At 39.6% G+C, this 20,363-nt stretch overlaps 1 protein-coding gene across 1 annotated transcript in view; it reads left to right on the top strand.

Annotated features, from left to right (window-relative positions):
* HHAT (hedgehog acyltransferase) overlaps window positions 1-20,363 on the top strand; it is a 161,384-nt gene that overhangs the window by 82,829 nt on the left and 58,192 nt on the right. The window contains exon 11 of the mRNA XM_040612122.1: window positions 9,837-9,981. Within this exon, the coding sequence (XP_040468056.1) occupies window positions 9,837-9,981 (145 nt within the window). The remainder of the gene's footprint in view (window positions 1-9,836; window positions 9,982-20,363) is intronic.

Raw genomic sequence — 20,363 nt, forward strand, 5'->3', positions numbered from 1 at the left:
ATGTATGTTGAACAAATATATAATTATCTCCTTTAATGACAGAATTTCTTTTTGCAAGTATAACTTAAACTGTCATGAGATAACTGTAAAGCTTCCTTCTGCAGCTGACTGAGGCAATATCTGACCAAACATTAGGAACTTGTGCAAGGTGGTCAACAAACATACTTCCCTTGCAAGATTAGATCTTTCATAAGATCTTTGTAATTATAAATAAAGACCCTTCTCAGCTGTTCTTCAGCACACACTTGTCTTTGATCTTAATTTTTCTTTATTTAGTGGAAAGAATATTTGTATCACTGATTTACTAATGTCAAGCCTGTCTGGCCTTTTCTTTTTTACCCTTAGTTTTGTGTAATTCATATGTATTTTTATTTCAACATGCTGATTCAATTAAGTGTCAAGAATTGCCAATGATGCTTTCTTCATAACCTCTTTATGTGTTTGCTGTAGACTTCTGTTGGGTTTGTCACTCCACTGCGAATCTGTAAGAATGTAAGCTGGGGTAGTTGAACAAAGTCCTTTAATCAGACTCTTCCAGAGTGCAGAATTGGTTTTTGAGATATAGGTTATCACCCATAATGTCAAAACCCAGACCAGTGGATGGGAGCTTGACTCCATCCCCAGCCTTGAGCTCAGCCATATTATTGCTCTCACCAGAAATCTCTACTATCGAAAGTAGGTGTACTCTGACCCAAAATCAATGAATACCCCTTTCCCTAGATGTGAATATTAGCCAGGGCAGACTTGTGACAACTGGTCTGGGTGCATGGTACCTAGGAGCAGCAAGCTGAGTATTGAGGTGCTGTTTGTACGGAGCTGCTGAATGACCATCAAGGGTGAATATGGGCTGGCTGATGCATCTTAAGTTTTTTTCCTCTGACTTATAGCTTTTCCAGCAATAATTCTGACTCACATAATTTTTTACATGTTTCAGCTTTTGTTTGATTTTATTTTTTTCTCTTCTTCACCCTCTTTTAAGCGTTCATTTGTCTTCATGGAAATATATCCCTAAACGTTTTGAGAGCTGTGCTAAAAATGCACACACATGTACACACACAGACACAGACTTGCACTCAGGCTCTGGTTTTCTTTACTCTGGGGGATCTTCTTTCCTCAGGCTCAGTAACAAAGACTGAAAAATCTAGTAGGTGGTGTTTTGTGTGATGGACAAACATGATCCAGGTTTATTATACAGTGAATGACAAAAGTGGCTGCAGTAAGATTTCAGAGATAATGTTCTATTGTTTCATACCTCTTGAGTACAGGCATCCTTTTTTTGTCAAATCTGTGCAAGAAGTATTATTTTTGATGACAGCAGTGAAGAAACTGTTGTGATTTTTCCATCTGTTTTTAACCAGATGATTGCTGCCTTGCTTCAGACCACAGTGTCAGCTGGGAACCCCCTTGCATAGCTGCTCAGTTGTCATAACAAAAAAAGTTTCTCCCACCTACCAGCATTATTTACTTCCTCTTCTGTTCTGGAGACATCAGGCAGTATTCTGGTGCTCAGGCCATAATACAGTTTGAAAAGAAAGTAAATTACACTACACAATGAAAACAAGGCACAGTGGTGCTGATTATGCACTTTGTTGCTGGTACATGAATACAGTCTCCCTCTGTTCACCCCAAGAATTAGCTCAGACAATAGATGCCAGCAGTTATGGAAATACAAGTTATAAGTACTGAGGAGTGGTGTACTCTTGTCTTTCTGCTGTGCCTTGAGCTACAGAAGCTTGCCACAGGTCTCTATTTGCTGAGAGTGTTTATCAGATGTCTCCATGAGGATTATAACTGTGTATTATTTACTTGTCAACAGTTTCGCAGTGACAGCGTGGGAGGCCCGTAAGGGCAAGACCAAAATGCAGCACTAATGACTGGTGAAGTTAGGTCCTTTTAAAAGGTAAAAATGTTAAAATGTGAATGAGGGAACTGAGACAACCAGAATGGGGAGAATAGGAACCAGAAGAACAAAAATAAGGATGTCAAGGACCTGGACACAGCGCATGGCGCTCTCAGCATATCCTCCTTGGTGAGAGCTGAGATGCGTTGAAGGGAGTACATACACTACCATTACTTGGTTAAATTCTCAGCTATAAACATAAAACGGAAGGGAGGATGGTGCATTCCAATGCTGTTCATTTTGCACTTTGCACAAGCTGCCACTTTAAAAAAAAATGTTTGTGCAGGTTCTTTGAGGGTGAAGAATAAGTGTAGGAGCAAGTACAGAAATTTACTTCTGTGTATGTCAAACTTTGACACATGCATCTGTAAGTGTAGTGCATACATACGAGCTGGTAGGAGGCTTTCTTCAAACAGAAGGGCGGGGTTGGCTGTTTGCTGAGAGATGCTCTAAATGTAGAACTTTTAGAAAATCTAAAAATGAACTGGTGCTAGTGCAAGACAGTGTTCTGTTGAGTGAATGTTTAGTAAGACATCAATAGAGAAGATGAGTATCTTCTCAAACACTATATATAGCATTTATTCCTAAATTCAGACACAAATTCTACTTGTGAAAATACTTCTTAACTGACAGCTGCTTGATTTTACTAGTGTGGTCCTCTTTTTATAGGAGGGATTTAGGGAATTACAGGTCATTTGCATCATCCTGTTTCTTGGAGAAATGTTGTCAGTTCCCACCTTCTTGTGTGAATCTTCCAGGAGCTAATTTTTACCTTTGCTTTGGAAGAGAATATATACTTTGAAAAGAAACAGAAGATGATCTCAGGCCATAGTTTAACTTAGGGAGAAGAGAAGGAGCAACTGCAAGCAAAATAAAACACCAGAAAAATAAAGCAAAGTAAAGGGGACTGATTCTGGGTTAGAGCTATTAGAGCTAGATGAAGAACGGAGCAAACGGGAATGATAGCCATGATTACTGAAGAGTACAGTATGTGTTGATAGGAAGTTAAATTTATTCTTCCATTTGGTGTGACAGTTGTTGATGGATAAGATCTGGTAGCACATCTTGTTCACTTTCTGCTTGCCGGCGTGTTCCTTATTTTGTTACTGTTACAGCTCTGGGGATTCCACAATTTCTTTTGGATTATTTAATAAATGGATATTTTGCATGTGCATTCAACCAGAATTCTTTATTTCTGTTGATTTTTTTTTTTTGTTCTGTGGTACAGTTTGTACTCTATTCATCATCTGCCCCTGAGCTTCAGAGTGCAGGTGTAGGTATTATATTGACATGTCAGCCTCTCAGCTGCCTTTGCCTTGCTCCTGCTGCTCTTTGACCCTAACTTCTACCAACATTAGTTAGCACATGTAGTCCCTCCCTTCATTTCGGCAGTCTCTCAAACACGTTTTTGTCACTATTACCCATTGACCATGTTTATTAACAAACATTTTTAGAAGTTGCCCCACTGCTTGGACCCAACCCATCTTAATTTCTACTGCTCACTTTAAAAATTAAATGAATTGACATTCTGTTTGGCAGAGCTTTGTCACAATTTTCAGCCTTTCCTCCATCCCATCTGCTCCCCCAGCTGCTCAGTCACACCCTGCCCTCCATTTTCAGTGTGCCTAACTGCAGATAGATAAAATAGCCAGTAACTGTTAGTCAGGATGTGTTGCTTCCCTTCCCACCGTCCCATCTGCTCCTCACTGTCTTTCAGCATTTCACCCGTGCTCTTGTTTTTATGCTGTCCCGTTATTTTTGGCAAATGGCTGCATTGCGGATGACCCAGATTCAAGGCATGCGTTGAGGTGTTCACCCTTGCAGTAATGGATGATTACCAGGTTTCAGGGATAGACATTGAAGAGTTGGCCTGTCATTTACCTAAGAACATTTTTCTAAAAGAAAGCACTTAGAAGCACAAGATTAGGTGGTGTCTGTGGCTTCTGTAGAGAAGTAAGCTAATTCAGCCCTTACTCTTCAGTAGTGATGTAACGGGGTGAAAATCAAAGTTCAGATCCTTAAATTGCTCTGGTAAAAGAAACCCCAGCAAGCAACTTGAGTTTTTTTCCACGCATCTTCCTGATTCGCATAATGGCACCACCTATGTCCGTTCTGTAGTGTAGCAACTTTACCCACAAATATTTTACACACTTGTCCCCTCCCCCCCCCCCCCCAAATTCTTGCAAATTCTATATAACAGACCGTTGCAAAAAATAGTTCATTTAGATTTTGTGGTGTAAATGGGTGTCAACATTACATTAGCTTTTAAGTATTGCTTCCTTAGTAAAAAACCTTCAGGAAATTTGAAAAGATGGAGCTTTAGTAAGGGTAGAAAGCACACTTAATGCCCTCTCATACACTAGGAGAGACAGTGAAAGGTAACGTAGGGCTAGGTGTTATATTCATTAACTTTCTTGATTTCTTCAACACAGGAAGTAGTGCAGTTTGTATATAGTCTGGATAAGTTGGCTGATATGTTTAAGGGTGGGGGGAGGTTGAAATCTGCAGAACAGGTAGTAATTAAATATTATATGTTTAAAAACAGACAATGCTTCTAAAAATTTTACTGGATTATTTTGACCCTTCAAAAGCCAAAGGCAGATGAAAATAAATAATGTAACCTGTAGTGTTGCAGTTTGTAGTATCAAGCACATGTTTCATGTCACTGGCCATAGTATCTGACAGTCTTATTCTACGATGCATATGTTCCCATAAGAAATATTTAGCGGCTTCTCCAATTTCACCATACGTTTTTATTTTGCCATGTGCTTGGGTTGTCAAGTGTCTGGAAAGGTAGTTCAAAAAGGAATAAATCTTGTGAATCTCTATTTTATTCCATGATAATGGACGCTTGTTGAAGTTGCAGCAAATTTAATTCCCTTGCATGGGACTTGTTAAAGTATTTTTAGTATGAGCAAGCTTGATAATGTCAATGACTTTATGTAGAAGTTTTCTTTAATCTGTCCCAGAGCAGCTATGTAAGTGAGATGTGTTGCAAATGCAGCACACACAGATATTTCCCATCTTCTGAGCACTTGCCAGGAATGTAGCGGCTACTGTTTGTCAGGGGAGGCTTCTTGACACATGTCATTCTGCCATTACGCTGGGTTTGCAGTATGTGGAAAATATGCACCCCAGTTCCTGAGCCCTCTCTAAAACAGCGTGACACATGTGACCTGCTCCCAGAACAAGCTACTGCAAATGGATTAATCAACCCTCTCAACAACAAGCATTTGGGACATGCCAAATCGCCATGGTGCCACTGTTGCTAGAAGAAGTTTAAGAATGGTAGCTGTGGGAAGATGTGGGATTGGGTCCCTGATAAAATACTAGGGAATATATTTCTGTAAAAAAAAAGACTTCAGTGCAGTATTTTGTATAAGACTGCCTAGTTTTGACTGCTGTACAGAATTCGGTCTTGGGTGCCACCTCAACTTCCATGTAGTAGGGTGGATGACTTATTCTCGTTAATATTCCCCAATGTATTTTCTGTAGCACTGTAGTATTTCTATCTAGCTAGGAGATGTAAAGGCATTTAGGAAAAACACTTCTAGACCCTCTATTTCATCTTTCTATGCCATTCAGTAATACCATTGCACATGGTCCTGTAAATAAGTGAAAATGAAAATTTATTTTGATTAGCTCCAACTCACCTTAGAGGGAAGTTCTTTTAAATGATGCTTTCCTATCTGAAGCCACTTCTTCTGCCACGTTTGTTGGTTTTGCACTTAGTAGTATTGTAATTACCTTGCAAAGTAAACGAAATAAGTATTTTCTCTCATCCTTTCTGACCTCAAAATTCCATCATGTCCTTTAATTTACTCCTAATTCTAATCTGAATGATCTCTTCTGGTGCATGTTGTCCTCACAAGCTATCTTTCTCAAGAAACAGCCATTATACAAGCTTCCTATTTCTGGCTTGGTTTTCACTCAGAGGCTAAATGTGGCATGCATGTGTAACTGGAAATGGATTTAGGAATGGGAATGTTTGGACCATGCAAATCCTTTTCACACCTGTCATCATCTACCCCTCTCAAACACATACACAGATTTATTTTTCAAGGTAGCCCACTACATGGTAGTATCACTTACTTTTGTAAGATGACTGAGAAGGCCCAGTTGAGAGAGATCTGATGGCACCAAGGTTTGCTAGACCCAATAGTGTGCAGAGAGAGGTTTTTCCCAATGTCTAGCAAAAATGTCTGAGGCTAATCTTCATTTACAGCAGGAATTGGATTGGAATAATAATCCAAACTTCATTCCATTTCAGGAAAGGTAGCCTGAGCCAACCTTTGATAAGTCACCTCCTATGTCGTGCCGCATGCCTTTGGACTGAGTATCCTGACAATATGTCTATTTTTTTATTTGTAGTTTAAATGCTACAGTCCATTTATTTCACAGTGTGTGGGGAGATGGGGGTGGTGGTGATTACTAAAAGTAAACCACGACGAAGAATTGATGCCAGATTACAAGTAAGATGGAGCATTGAGGAAGGATGCAAATGTAAGGGTTTCGGCCAGGCAGCCACAGCTTCGTTGTAATTTTAACACTAGGTGCTCTTTTGTCACTCTATCTTCTGGCTGTATTTCCAACAGGAAAAGACGAGAAAGAGGCAGCAGTAAAATCCAGAGAAACACCACAAATCCATAGCAGCTGCTTGTATTGTTGCAATGGAACATACTGTTAAAAGCATTAAATAGCATAATGAAGAGTTGTGGGCGTGGAGGGTTTTTTTTAATTTTGTCTGCTTTGATGAAAACAACTTGCTGTATATTCAGAAAAATCCACATGCTGGTAGATATTTAAATCACAAATGTTATTATGGATTATCTAGACCAGCCTCATTCCTTTTTCATGGGTAAATTAATGCTTCCAGTGTATTAATTTGAGCACAATAGCTGCTCAGGTATTTTCATAGTTAGCTTTTTTTGGATGACATAAGATATTTGAAGAATGGTTGGGGTTTTTTTACCTCAGTTGCATCTGGGTAAAAGCTGTGTAGATATCAAAGACCCTCAGGAAAACGTGTACAGTTTTTTGGATCCGTGCCTAGCAAAGTTAATGGAAATTAGCTACAGCAAAATCCAGAAAGGGTTCAGTGTTGTCTAAACTGTTTCTGTCTTAAACTGCTCCCTTATACCTTATAAATGACTAAAGGCTTTTTATGGTCTGTACTACAGTTAACTTATATTGTTTAACATACAGAACTTTTGTAGAGGATGATGTATTCTATGTGACAGTTTTATTTATTTAGTTAGTTAGTAACTGTATTCATTTTTTAAAAAACAAGTGGCAGAGCTCTTTCAGCTCTTCATATTGTTTGTCTTAGTCATACTGCTTTGGGTTGTAAACGAGGCAGACCTCACAAACTTACCTGGTCTGATGGGTTGTCCATCTCTAACACTTTCTACAGCTTTACCAGAAGATTATTCCTCCCCTTCCTAATTAAAACTGTTCCTCTATAGAGTTGACAAATAAGTTTGGTAGACAGAGGGAGAGTGAAAGGTAGATCTGATGAGACTTCCCTGTAGATAAGCTACAGCTCAATTTGAATTAATGAACGTGGTGTAAGAAGAGGGTAAGTTTGGTGACTTAACACAGAAGTTCAAGCTAGCATGATCATAACTGCTCCTTATTAAACTTGGCTGTTAACATGGATGCAGCAGAAGATTTTGAACGTTTTCTCTGTGCACATACACTTAAACATTCTGAAAAGGCTTACGTTTTTCATATATTGGACCACACATTCCTGCATGTGCATTTCTGGAGGAGACAAGGTATCCTCTACCTGTGTGTGAACTGAAGAAGAATGTTTTGGAAGTCCTTGGGCAGCTTTGGAGATGCAAAGTACTAGAAAGGGAAAAAGTTGTTTCACTAAGTAACTGTCAGTGTCTGTGAATATTTTTGTAATTATATTATCTACCCTTCTCCTATGATGCCCTAGTTTTCATCCAGAATTTTCAGAGAAAAATCTCTCTCTCTTTTCATACATGAATGTTTTCCATAATGTATGGAAGATTGGCTATTGCTGTATTGTGCATACAGCCTGATACAGACTACTTTTCCTTGAAGCTTATCTACCCCCATTTTTGTGCTGACTCAGACTGAATCATACAATAGATATAGTTCTGACTGGGGCTAACATTAAATTTACCAGATATCTACTTTGCCGTAATATGTTAAAATTACATTTTTATGCTTGTAGCTGTCATGTATTTGAAGATTTGTCGCTTTACAACCTAGCAGTGGAAACATTTGTTTTGATGCTTACAAAGCTAGCAATTTAATTGTCTAGGAATGCCTTTGTAGGTCTGTTTTGAGCATGTGTTTATGTTGTTTCAGGTATCTGAACATGAATTCTGGTTCTGGCTGCAGCTATTAAGGATTAATTGCTGCTTTTTTTTCTTTTTTCCTTTTTTTTTTTTTTTTTTTTTTTGATGCTGCCATCACAAGACATTGTTTTCTGCAACATCACTGTTTATGACATGAAGGCTGAGCAGCTCCTGGTGTTTTCCTTAGTTCCTGTGCCCTGGCAAATGCTTATCACTTCACACAAAGCTTTCGGTCTTTTGCAGATTCAGGCACTATGTAAAGAGGCTTTCAGCCTGGGGACACGACAAACAAGTTATTTGGCCTTATGCAGTAATGAGACAGTATTTCCTTGTGATGTGCTATAATGTTCTTTAAAATTTGTTCTAACAACTGAATACTAGAGGAAGCTAAAATTTTCCCATCCTTCTTTCACCATCTTTTTGCAGTCTCCGTGCTGCAGTCATGCCTCAGGTGATAATGCAAAATACAGATTCAGAAAAACGTAAACTAGTAAATAGTGGAGAGAGACCTAGTTTATTTGTATCGTTAGAACAACCGTACCAAAAACTTTACAACAGGTATTGACAATTCTTGAACATGAACAGTAATATTTGCACCGAAATAAATTTGGGATTGCATGTTTATTTAAATCTTTTTGTATATGGAGGTATCTATTTATTAAGATTTATTGCTATAACCAGTTCTGATCTGATTCTAGAATCTTTCAGTAACGTCTTATTAATCAACCAAAGCATTAAGTTGTTTGATGCTGTTTGTTTTGTACTGAAGTGCTTTGCTCCATCTTGAAACCTATTGGATGGTATTATTCACCCCAGAAGCATGTTGTTACTGTTTATGTCCATCAGCAAATATTCATCAAGGAGTACATTTAATAAGAAAAGAGTTAAGACATAGAATATATAGAACTGTGTCTCGCAGTGGGGAGTCCAGAACTGGATACACATGGTCTTGCTGGAGTGAGTGCAGCAAAGGGCCACAAAAATGGTGAAGGCACTGAAGCATCTGCCATAAGAGGAGAGGCTGAGAGAGCTGGAACTGTTCAGCCCAGAGAAGAGAAGGCTCAGGCAGGGATCTTATCCATGTGTATAAATACCTAATTGTAGGGGTGAAGAAGGTAAAGCCAGACTCTTCTCAGTGGTAGTTACTGACAGGACAAAAGGCAATGGGCACAAACGGAAAGACAAGAAATTCTGTTTAAATGTAAGAGAATCTTTTGTTATGAGGGTAGTTAAACACTGGCACAGGTTGCCCAGCAAGGTTGTGCAGCCTCCATCATTGGAGATATTCAAAACCTGACTGGACACAGTCCTGAGCAGCCTGCTCTAGCTGGCCCTGTTCTGATGACCTTCCTACGTAACCTCCAGAGGTCCCTTCCAACCTCAGCTATGATTCAACACCACTTTTTATCATGTAGTCTTACCAAAACTTCAGTGGCATTGTTAGGAGTTCTGGTAGATATTCTAAAATCTTTGGGGTCTCTTCTATAAGGTTTTGCACTTCTGTGTAAATGTTGTTTGTTGTAACTACAATGTCTTTTTCTAACATTGCTTGAAAAATTGTAGGGGTTGTTAACTTCATCTGCAGCTTTTGTTTTGCCCCTCAGGAGCGTTTCTTCTCGCCAAGAATTCGTCGTCGACTTCATGCTGTCCTAGCATCTGTTAGCACTTCAATGTTGATTTTATCAAATCTAATATTTCTTGGAGGAAATCATGTTGGAAAAATCTACTGGAACAGGATCTTTATGGAAGGCAAGTTTATTTTTATGTGCTTTTTAGGTAATAGAACTTTGAAAATGTTACCTTGAGTGGGCTGAGCCAGGTTCTTCTCCCGGTGCACTAACCGGGAGTAACCTTTTTTCTGTTCCTGTTCAAAACCATCAAAAATATGTTGGACAAAATCTAAATAACTGTGCAGGCTGTGTGACTGCAAAGAAACGTTGCCTTTCTCCCATCGAGTCTATAAAGAGAGTTATCAGGCTTCTCTGTCAGTGAAATCACCAAAGATCAAATAAGTGTGTGACAAGTTAGTCAGCTCGAATTTCTTATTTTTCTTCCTGCTCTGCATTTCATGTACATCTGTAAGAACAGGTGTGTTAAAGCCAACCCCATAGATTCTGTGGAAGGTTAGTGAATGAGTTCTGCATACTACGGCATAGGTGAGCAATTAAGGGGGTTTTTGTAGTGGTTTTTTTGTAAGGGTGTAGGGACCTCCTAACTTGAGGATGAGATTTGAGGACAGGGGAACTTTGCTGCTAGTATCAGTCTGTGGTGTTTCTGAATAAGCGGTATGCAGCATTGTGCTGTGAGCTGACTCAGGAGACAAATCCAGCTTTGGTATTTTTGTCAGAGCTCACTTCTTAGGTTCTTGTTGCTGCCAGAGCCCCACCTTGTCAAATAAAAATCTTGTAAAGGTGTGTTTCTTGCTCATGAGGGAGGTACTAATAGGTTTCTGTGCACAGAAGTACTGTCCTACAAAGACCACCGTTCGTCTATTGCTCCTTCATGCAGTGTTTTTTCCTCTTTTTTCTTGCAAGGGTTTGGAGGTTAGCTCTGGAGTTCCAAGGTCCTACTTAAGCAACCTAAAATAATTAAACCCTTTAAGAGGAAGTTATATACATAAATTGAATGATTTATCTTCTGAGTTCAAGCAAAAGAACCCATACAAACAGCCCTAAGAAAGATACATTTTCAGCATAAAATATAGTGAAGCTTTTTGATAATACTAAACAGAGATGGGGTAAAATACTTGCTAATGTTTGGGTTTTACTCTTAAAAAGTGTGAGATTTATTTTCTGTTCTCTTAAAAAGTCTTCATTTTCTCTTAAATTGTTTCCTCCCAATTAGTTGGCTAATAGTTTCAGTAGAAAAAAATAGCAGCAGGATTAACTTTGGAAGTAAAGTTAGACATCACTTCTTATCTATTAAAAAAAAAGCACTAGTGAAATTGTCCATTTCAGGTTTATAGCTTCATGCATATTATTTTCTTAATGCAATTTGTGTATTATAAATGGAGAAAGCACGCCTTCCTTTTTGGAAGGATTAGCAGTTGACAGAATGCTGGGGTTTGTGTCTGATGAAGGACAATGTTTCAGCAAGTAGAACAGTATTTAATTAAACCAGATCCATTATTGATTGTTTTTCTAGATTTGGTTTGGTGTGGGGGGGTTAATAGTTCTTTGGTCTATTGCTCTGCATATGGCTTGAGTACTTGTAGTTACTTTGGTATTAGGTAACAGGTTGTCAATGATGGGAATAGCAAATTAGTTTAGTCATTTGCAACTTTGTTTCCATGAGATGTTAATCAAATTATTTTAAGAATGTAAAAGCTTTTGCTTAGTGCGGCTTATACTCTACTAGTAGAAATCTCAGTGTTAAGCTTTATATGCCTGTATCCTTAGATCACACAAATGACTGTGAGCATATTCTATTACTGCGTTATGGTTCTGACAATGCAAGTGTACAAACTTAAATATCCTTTAAGATCTTATTGCATCAGCATGCCTGCTCCATCGTGTTTTTTCTGCTGTGGAACAAACGCTGAGATTTGAGGGCTAGTCAAATCCAGAAGGACTATCCAGAACTATGGTCTTAAATTTAAAGTAAATTTAAGTGCTGGTCTGTAGGAAATGTAACAAAAATCTACACATATATTTGGAGAGTGCAATGCTAGAAGATAAAGATAAATTTGTGTATAGTCTGCACTGTTTTGGTGAATCCAATTCAGCAATATATTCAGACCAAACTAAATACTACAATATATACTCCTTGGTCATTCTTTTGTCAGCCCAAGGACAGATGAAATGATCTAGCTGCTTGCTTTTAACTCAAGTTTTTACCGTTACCCTCATTAAAAAATAAATGTGGATTTGCTTGACTTCTTTGAAGAAGTAAGGGTGGTCGTACTGGGTAAGTTCTGTGGGGCAGGGGTTGTTTCATTTGAGTTTTTATTTTTACACTTTCTGGTGTGATGCAAGCAATACAAAGTTCCCATGCATGAAGATTTTCTCTTGTGCACTATGATATTGAAGAACTTTGATAAGCACAGATGTTGACCTCTGTGGAGGGTTGACCCTGACTTAATACTCTATCACTCCCCTCCTCAACTGGACCAGGGAGAGAAGAAAAGGACAGGGAGATCACTCAGTAATTGCCATCACAGGCAAAACAGACTCGACTTGGGGAAATCAGTTAATTATTACCATTCAAATCAGAGAAAAAAACCACCTTCCCTCTACTCCTCCCTCCTTCCCGGGCTTAACATAATTCCTGATTTCTCTACATCCTCCCCCTGAGAAGCACAGGGGAACAGGGAATGGGAGTTGTGGTTAGTTCACATGTTGTTACTGCCGCTCCTTCCTCCTTATACTCTTCCCCTGCTCCAGCCTGGGGTCCCTCCCACAGGAGACAGTCCTCCATGAACTTGTCCTACATGGGTCCTTCCCAGGGGCCACGGTTCTTCACAAACCGCCCCACGTGGGTCCCTCCCATGGGGTGCCGTCCTTCAGGAGCAGAACGCTCCAGCGTGGGTCCCTGCAGGGTCACAAGCCCTGCCAGCAACCCTGCTCCAGCCTGGGCTCCTCTCTCCATGGGGCCACGGGTCCTGCCAGGAGCCTGCTCCAGCGTGGGCTTCCCACGGGGTCACAGCCTCCTTTGGGCATCCCCTGCCCTGGCGTGGGGTCCTCCCCGGCTGCAGGTGGGGATCTGCTCCCGCTGACCTCCATGGGCTGAGGGCACAGCCTGCCCCACCGTGGGCTCCACCGCGGGCTGCCGGGGCATCTCTGCGCCGGTGCCTGGAGCCCCTCCTGCCCCCATCCTGCACTGACCTGGGGGGCTGCAGAGTGGTTGCTCTCGCATAGTCTCACTCCTCTCTTCTGCTGGCACAGATTTATTTATTTATTTTCCTTCCTAATATGTTATCCCAGAGGTGCTACCACCATTGCTGATGGGCTGGGCCTCAGCCAGCAGTGGGTCCATCTTTGAGCCAGCTGACATGGGCTCCATTGGACATGGGGGAAGCTTCTGGCCTCTTCTCACAGAAACCACGCCTGTAGCCCCCTTGCTACCAAACCGTTGCCATGCAAACCCATGACAACCTCCCATCAGTGTCTTGTCAAGAGTAGTCAAGAAATCTGGCAAGGGATTTTTTTTTTACTGAAGCTGAAGATGTACACGATGAACTTCTAGTTTTGCTCTTTGGTTACTGAAGAGGATCCGCTGTGTTCTTTTGCAAAGACTGAGTGTTACCAAAAACCTATACAGGTGTCCGAGGGTGGGGAGAAGAGGACGTGGGTATGACAGCGGTTAAATCCCAGGACAGCACAGTAAGTGCAAGGAGGACCGTACAAGTGAGCTACCTTTGTTATCAAAGCTTTGTGGATTGCTTTTTAGGAACAGGATTTAGATAAGGTGGTTTCTCATATGTGGTAAGCTTTGGATGCTGCAGTGCCACTTGCTATGCCATAGTTATCCCTTCTTTTTTCCCAGAGTTCTCGCTTGACTGGTACTTGAACTCTTCTGCAGTGCCTTGGCACTTTCCACAGCTTCCGACTCCCACTGACAATGAGAGTTTATATTTGAATATGCCAGGTAGAATTTTTAGCATTTGCTCTACTCTTGTGAAAAAGAAATTAAATCTATTTGCCTTTAAAATGAGAGCAGGGTATGTGTGTCTTACATGCACGAGTATTTGTTTTTTAAATTTGCTCTCAAACTGTTCAGACCAGCCTTTGTGCTTGTTTCTAAAACTTAACTTGGCCCCATAAGTCAATTACAAAGAGAAAAGTTCCCACAGCAAGCGTTTGCTTTGACTTTTTTATTAAGGCTTTTCTCATATGAGACAGTGTCATTCTAATAAGAAAGCAGGAGAAATATCTTCTGTGTAACAAACTGGTTTTAATCCTGTATTCCAAGTGATACTTCACTTCAAAATGAGAGACCCAGTGAGGGAGGTTCTCTTTGGCTGGGCTTTCTCCTGGGACCAGCACTGTGCAGTGCTTTTAGTTAAGAGGCTGAATTATCCTAGCAAGCATGGCCAAAGGCATTAAGCTGGGCCGGGGATACAAGTATATCGGGTGATAAAAGTATAAAATGCTTCCTGCCCTTTCTCTGGTTTGCAAGGAACAGAGCCCAGATCAATGAGGAAAGCACACAGTGCATGTCAGGTGTGTTGTACTTCGTAAAGCTGTCTGGAAGTTGGACAGCCATCATTTAAGTTAATTATAAACCAGTACTTTAGCTTTCTGATTTACCTTGCTAAATTGTGAGGAATGCCTCTCTTGAGGGCAGTGCATCCCACATACAGCTGTCTTAGCATGGGATGAGATGCATTGTCACTCTTCCCTGAACTCAGAGGCATTTTGTACCAGGTAGTTTAGATTAGATTGAGCTAAGAGTGAATTTCACCCTTGGTTAGAAATTATTTACCACAGGAGTACAGAATGGCTGGCTGGGCAGAAGTCTTGCAATGAAGGGTATCCGACTGTCCTACCAGACTGCAGTCTTTGTGCATCAACAGTGTCATACCACTTAAAACAAAAATAGACCATACGCTAAGATGCATTGACAGCAGTGTAAAATGCATAAAATAACCTCTTCTCCTACATGATGTCCTGAAGGTTAAAGTTAAAATATGTCTGGTTTTGGTTATTGCATATTAAAAAAATAATATCATCTGACAGGGAGAAGGATATACAGCCAAAGTGATTGGAAGCGTAGGAGCCATGACCCTGGCATTGTTTTGTTTTGTTTTGAAAGTATTGAGGGGAGAAATAGGTACACAGAAGCTTCTACAAAGAAAATGTTAACAAGCTGTTCTGTATTGCTGGTGAGGTCAGGAGAAGAAAAAAACCTGTAAATTGTAGCAAGAAAGCTTTAGTTGAGGTGGGAGAAACTTTCAAACCATAAGGCGTGGAAAGTATTGATAAACTTTACCGAAGTAAGCTGTTGGATTGTCATCTTTGGAGGACAGTCTCCAGGTAGACAAAATCTGTCAAGCAATGTAGAAAATATTGATTTCATCATGGTGTAGGAGGAACCTCTGATGGGCCTCTAGACCTGTTCCAAGATCTGTTTTCTTTAAGTGGTTTGTCAACAGATACAGCTGTTTATGTAGAAGAGAAATCTGCGTACAGCACAGCAGGATTTTTCTTTAGATTTATGTATTTCTTCAGTAGGTTAAGGACCATGGTAATGTGCAAAAATGCAGTTTCAGTAACATTTTATAACAGTTTCTTTTTGAAGTTCGATGATCGAATGAGGGAAAAAAAGCCCATAGTGCTGCGGCTGAGGTGCACATTAGTGGAAATCATGGTGCAGTTTTAAACTACCAACAAATACTGTCATGGAGATGTCTGAAATTATTTGCAGTTTCTTGCTTGCTCTTTTCTTCTAGCATTTAGGATTAAATGCATCGTGTTGTATATGAATATTTCATTAGATAAATTTCTGAGAGCATTTAAAGCCAACTGTACTATGCAAAACTAAAGCTTATTTCTCAGTGTCCAATATTTGTGCACTAATTGAGGATGGTAAAGCCTTTATTTTGCCTTCAGTTTTCCCTTTTGGCTTGCTTTGAAGCAAAATCAGGTTTTATGCTGATCAGAATTCAGTTATTTGGTTAATTCACAGGGAAAAGAAAAGACTTTCTCATATACTACTGGGTGATTACCTGACCTACTTTATGGAGGCAGAAAGCCTTTGGACTTCTTCACAGCTGGGCAGCACTATCTCAAACTGTATTTCACAGGACATCTTAAGACATGGATTTACATGTGGAAATTTCCATTATAATGGCATACAAGATTCAGAGTTTTGGGTGAACCAAAGAGTTTGGTGTAACATATTTGGTGTAACATGCATAAATGTGTAATTTTTGGCTTGCTTTGGCAGAACCACTAGACCATTATCTTACATCAAATTAAAATGATGCTGTTTGCTCATGACAGTATATCACACTGCTGAAGATTATTATCAGGATTTATATTTATTTTATGTAAATAATTTAGTGAATGGAATTGAGAGTGGAAAGGTTATCTCAGGATCCTTCAAGGCATCATCCTGGGCTGCTGTTACATTTAGAAGTATTGCCCTTGATTTTCAAGACTCTGAAATTAAGTCCTTTTTTTACAAGAAGTCACTTGTATACTAGTGGTTGAGATGCCTTTCTATGTTCAACAACTAAATTATTTAGAAATCATGAGTTACTTATTGTGTAGTTCCAGTGCTGTATGAGATGCCAATAACAAAAAAAGATGAGACTCCTGTATCAGTTGCTATATGCTCTTGTCTGGCTCATGTAAGGTCATGTCTGCACATTAGGTATGTTGCTGATCATATGCATCATTTGTTGCAATAATGAGTGTAGGAGAAACAGCTCAGAATGATCAGCAGTTCATACAACACCGTTTCTCCCTTCAGAATATCTGAATATTGCTAGTTGACTTAGTTAACAGGTTTGACACATTTTAAGAGCTGAAGGAAGCTAACAAAAGGAGTTGGAGCAAAGTAGTTAGAACTTGTTACTAAACAGGGATTTGTTGGACTTTTTGACTCTGAGTTGTTTCCAGGTTATGTATAATGATGTATTAGGAGCAATATTGCACTTCAACAACTTCTGAGGTTGGTAGCAGCAACATCTGTAAACATCTTGCTATGAAGGGGCTTAAATGTGCAGGAAGAATGAAATCATGTATTGAAGAACCTCAAAGGAGGCCACAAGACCTGTCAGCTGAGGCATCCCTGTGACTGTGTGATACTTTGCTGTCCATTCTGTGCATCTCTTGCAAAGCCTTCATTCAGATTTCTTTGCAGCTGAAAGAAAAAAGAGGGCTACTTAATGGTTGTGCAGAGTTGTCATCATTTGTTTTTCATGTGGCCCTTGTTTTGGTTTGGAAGCTTCTGCTGTAGAGTAGCAGGCATATGGACTTCCAGCATTCCTGTTCCTCCAGACTTTCTCTTTCACTGAAAAATTCCACTCAGTGCTGTTATGCAGAAACTTACTTAAGGTCATATTTCCCAAAAATACATTTATGAATGCTATATTGATGGATTGCATAATTTAGAAAAATAATACATAGTGGCAGGAATAGTACTGAAGTTGTCACATTTTTCCAAATGATTCATTCCTTTTCATGCACAAAGGAAACTTGTTTTTACAATCATTTATATGACCTTGCTTGGTGGGTGCAGTTCATTGTGAACTGAACTGGCAAAATACCAAGAAAAATGAATTTTGGTCTGCAATAATAAGGAGGCAGTGATTTTTATTTTTTTTTCTCTTTCACCTCCCAAAGGATGGGAGCTGTATAAAAGCAAATATTCACATGATTTCGGGAGGATTTTCATTAGAGTTGAAACAATAAAGCATGTTCTGCCATTTTATGTTGAATCATGTCAATTTGAGCCTCTATTCTATGTGAAAACTGTTGGAGCATTGCTGTGTTTAAATTCAGCTGTTGCTGTTCAATCTCTGTAGTTTACCATTTATCTTTACAGTCTTAGGAGCTGATCCTGCAATCGTACCAATGCAGAAAGATCCATCTATCTAGAAAGTCCCAGAACATGTGCAGACACGTCTGCTAGGATCAATATGATTGCAGGGTCAGAATCAGTCACAAAGAATAAACTTCCCATATACCATGTTAAAAGCTTTTATTTTAATTATGGCATTTCCAAGTACAAAAATGCAGGGGAGTCTACACTGTGACTGCATGTTCAGCGTTGTGCATTATGTTGTGTGTGACTTAGAGAACTAAGTAAACTACAACGCACACAGAAAATAAGGAGTTGTTCCTACATTGCAATGCCTCTTTGGCAATCTACAGCTCTTTTATAAAAAGATAAGTTTGCTATTTAATGAGCTTTCCTGTTCACAGTCCAAACATCCCCAGATCTTCAATGACTTGGGCAAGGTTTGTACAACCTTTTTCTTATCATTGTAATGATGCCAGTAAAGTGTAGGATGGTATGATGAGCTGGTGTAGTGGGTTGGCCAAGTCCATCATACAGCTGTAACCTTGCTGGTAGCAATGTTTTGTGTGGAAGCTGGAATGAATGATACTGCCAAACATGCCTGTTCTGCTGGTGTAGTAGATCAGTATGCACTGTTTTAGCATAGCCTTTAGCTGCTTGAATGTGTAGACTCTTCATGCCTTTAAACACAGCATGAACATAAAATATAAAACTAGTTTTTGTCTTAAAAAGCTTAAAATTGCCGTGACTTCATGACTGCTTGTCAACATGTAATTCAGCTTGTAATTCCTATAGCAGATCTCAGCAAAGAAGTGGGAGGATGGGAATGGTTTTAAAATTCATGGGAGAATGGGGTTTGGGGTGTTTTTTTAAAATATCTTGTAACACCTCTAAAATGTCTTTCTCTTTGGGGTCCTTATTCGTATAATATACAATGACAGATGTGTCAAAGGGCCATGTAAGAATACCCTTGGAACCACGTTTTTTTGCAACTGTTCTTTGGGAATTGCTAACAAGACAGCAATAGGACTCCTCATTCCCCCTGTGAGTTGTAGATTACACAGGAGGGACTGGGGCTGAGGGCTGCCAGAGGGAGCAGTGTTGCTGCTTCCAGAAGCAGCAGTGGAAGATGGGAATGTGACTGTGGATATGTCATCTCTTTTTTGCTACAATTACCATCAAGAGTAATTTTTGAGGATAGTTAGCTTTATTTTCCACTCCAGGTCCTGCTCGTCCTCATTGTTAAGGGGAGAGATACAGTTTTGGCCATATATTGCAGAGGAAGTAGTGATGGCTGTTTGTCTTCCCTGCCATCGCACTTAAGAGCCATGAAAAATAGCCCAGCCAACAGCCTTAGGAGGGCAGAGGATGCTCACAGTTTTGCCTTCTCATTCCCCTGTATTTTTGCCATACACAGAAAAAGTCTCACTAACATAGCCTGGTATAAAATACTTGAATTGCTGTTTTGTACTTACTCTGTCACTATGCTTATTGGGAAATTTGAACGTAAATTAACTCATGGATGTGGTGGCACGTATGTAACTGATTAATAAGAGCTATAATTTCAGCTAAGACTTGCAACCATTGAGAGAAGTTCTCTGAAGAATGATGCAATCTTTTTCTTTCCCCTTGTTCAGAAATTTTGAGCAGTCTTGTAGCTGCTACTTTTTTCCTATTGTTGAATCCTGTTTCTTTCTTCTGTCAGCTTCTTTCATCTGTCTTCAAATGTGAACTAGTCCTGACTCTTTCACTTTTTTCAAATGCTTATTGAGAGAACAGTTCCCAAATACAGAAAGTAACTATCTAACAGCAGGAACTGGAACTTCAGCTGTATTTAGCTTTATAGTCATTGAGACTTTCATGACAACTTTCTAAATTGTTTATTTCCTGAAAAGTGATGTTAACACAGCATTGTGGGGTTCCACAATTACTGCCACTTGGAGCCTGCTAGATCAAATTTTCTCAGCTTACAGGAAAAAAAGACACTTTTTTTTCCAAATGCCAGCCCTGCATATCAGCTTGAGGTTGGAAATTCAAGCTGTGTTCATTGTGGCTCTTGCATGTCTAGCAGCAAAGTCCGAGATGCTCTTAACAATTCTGTTGTGAAGGTGCATGGGCCACAGAGGAGGCTGATCCTCTTCTAAAAGTTGCATTGCCTGTGCAACAGGAATGAAAAGCAGTTAAGAGCTTATCTTTCTCAGCAAGGATGCTTGACAGGAGTTTTTGCTACGCTATAGTGGAGTTCTGCTGCATAAATAGGCAACTTTTTTACACTAATGCTGTTTTGTCTATGATTCTGTTCTGGGTTCACAAGCAAAGATAGTTGTTTCATACTATTTTAGCATCTTTCTTTTCATCTCTGTATGAATTCATTTCAACCATCCTTAAATAGCCACTGCTTTAAAGAATAGAAGAACTAAAAGTACAAGAATCCTGCAAAAATGGACTGATTTGATTAGGTTGTGTCTCACTGTCTTGGCAGTTCATTTTTCGTGTAGAGTTTTGGGTTGAGTGTTGGTGGTTTTTTGAGAGGGAGAGAGCAAAACATTGTACCCATATCTGATAAGATTTATATACTTACCCCCCCATAAATGCTGGCAGTTCTGTGAAACTAGCATACATCATTAGGTTTCTTACTAAATGGCATGCTGTGGCATGGTTTT

Source organism: Falco naumanni, chromosome 12 (assembly GCF_017639655.2).
Source record: "Falco naumanni isolate bFalNau1 chromosome 12, bFalNau1.pat, whole genome shotgun sequence".
Taxonomy (NCBI): Eukaryota; Metazoa; Chordata; class Aves; order Falconiformes; family Falconidae; genus Falco; species Falco naumanni.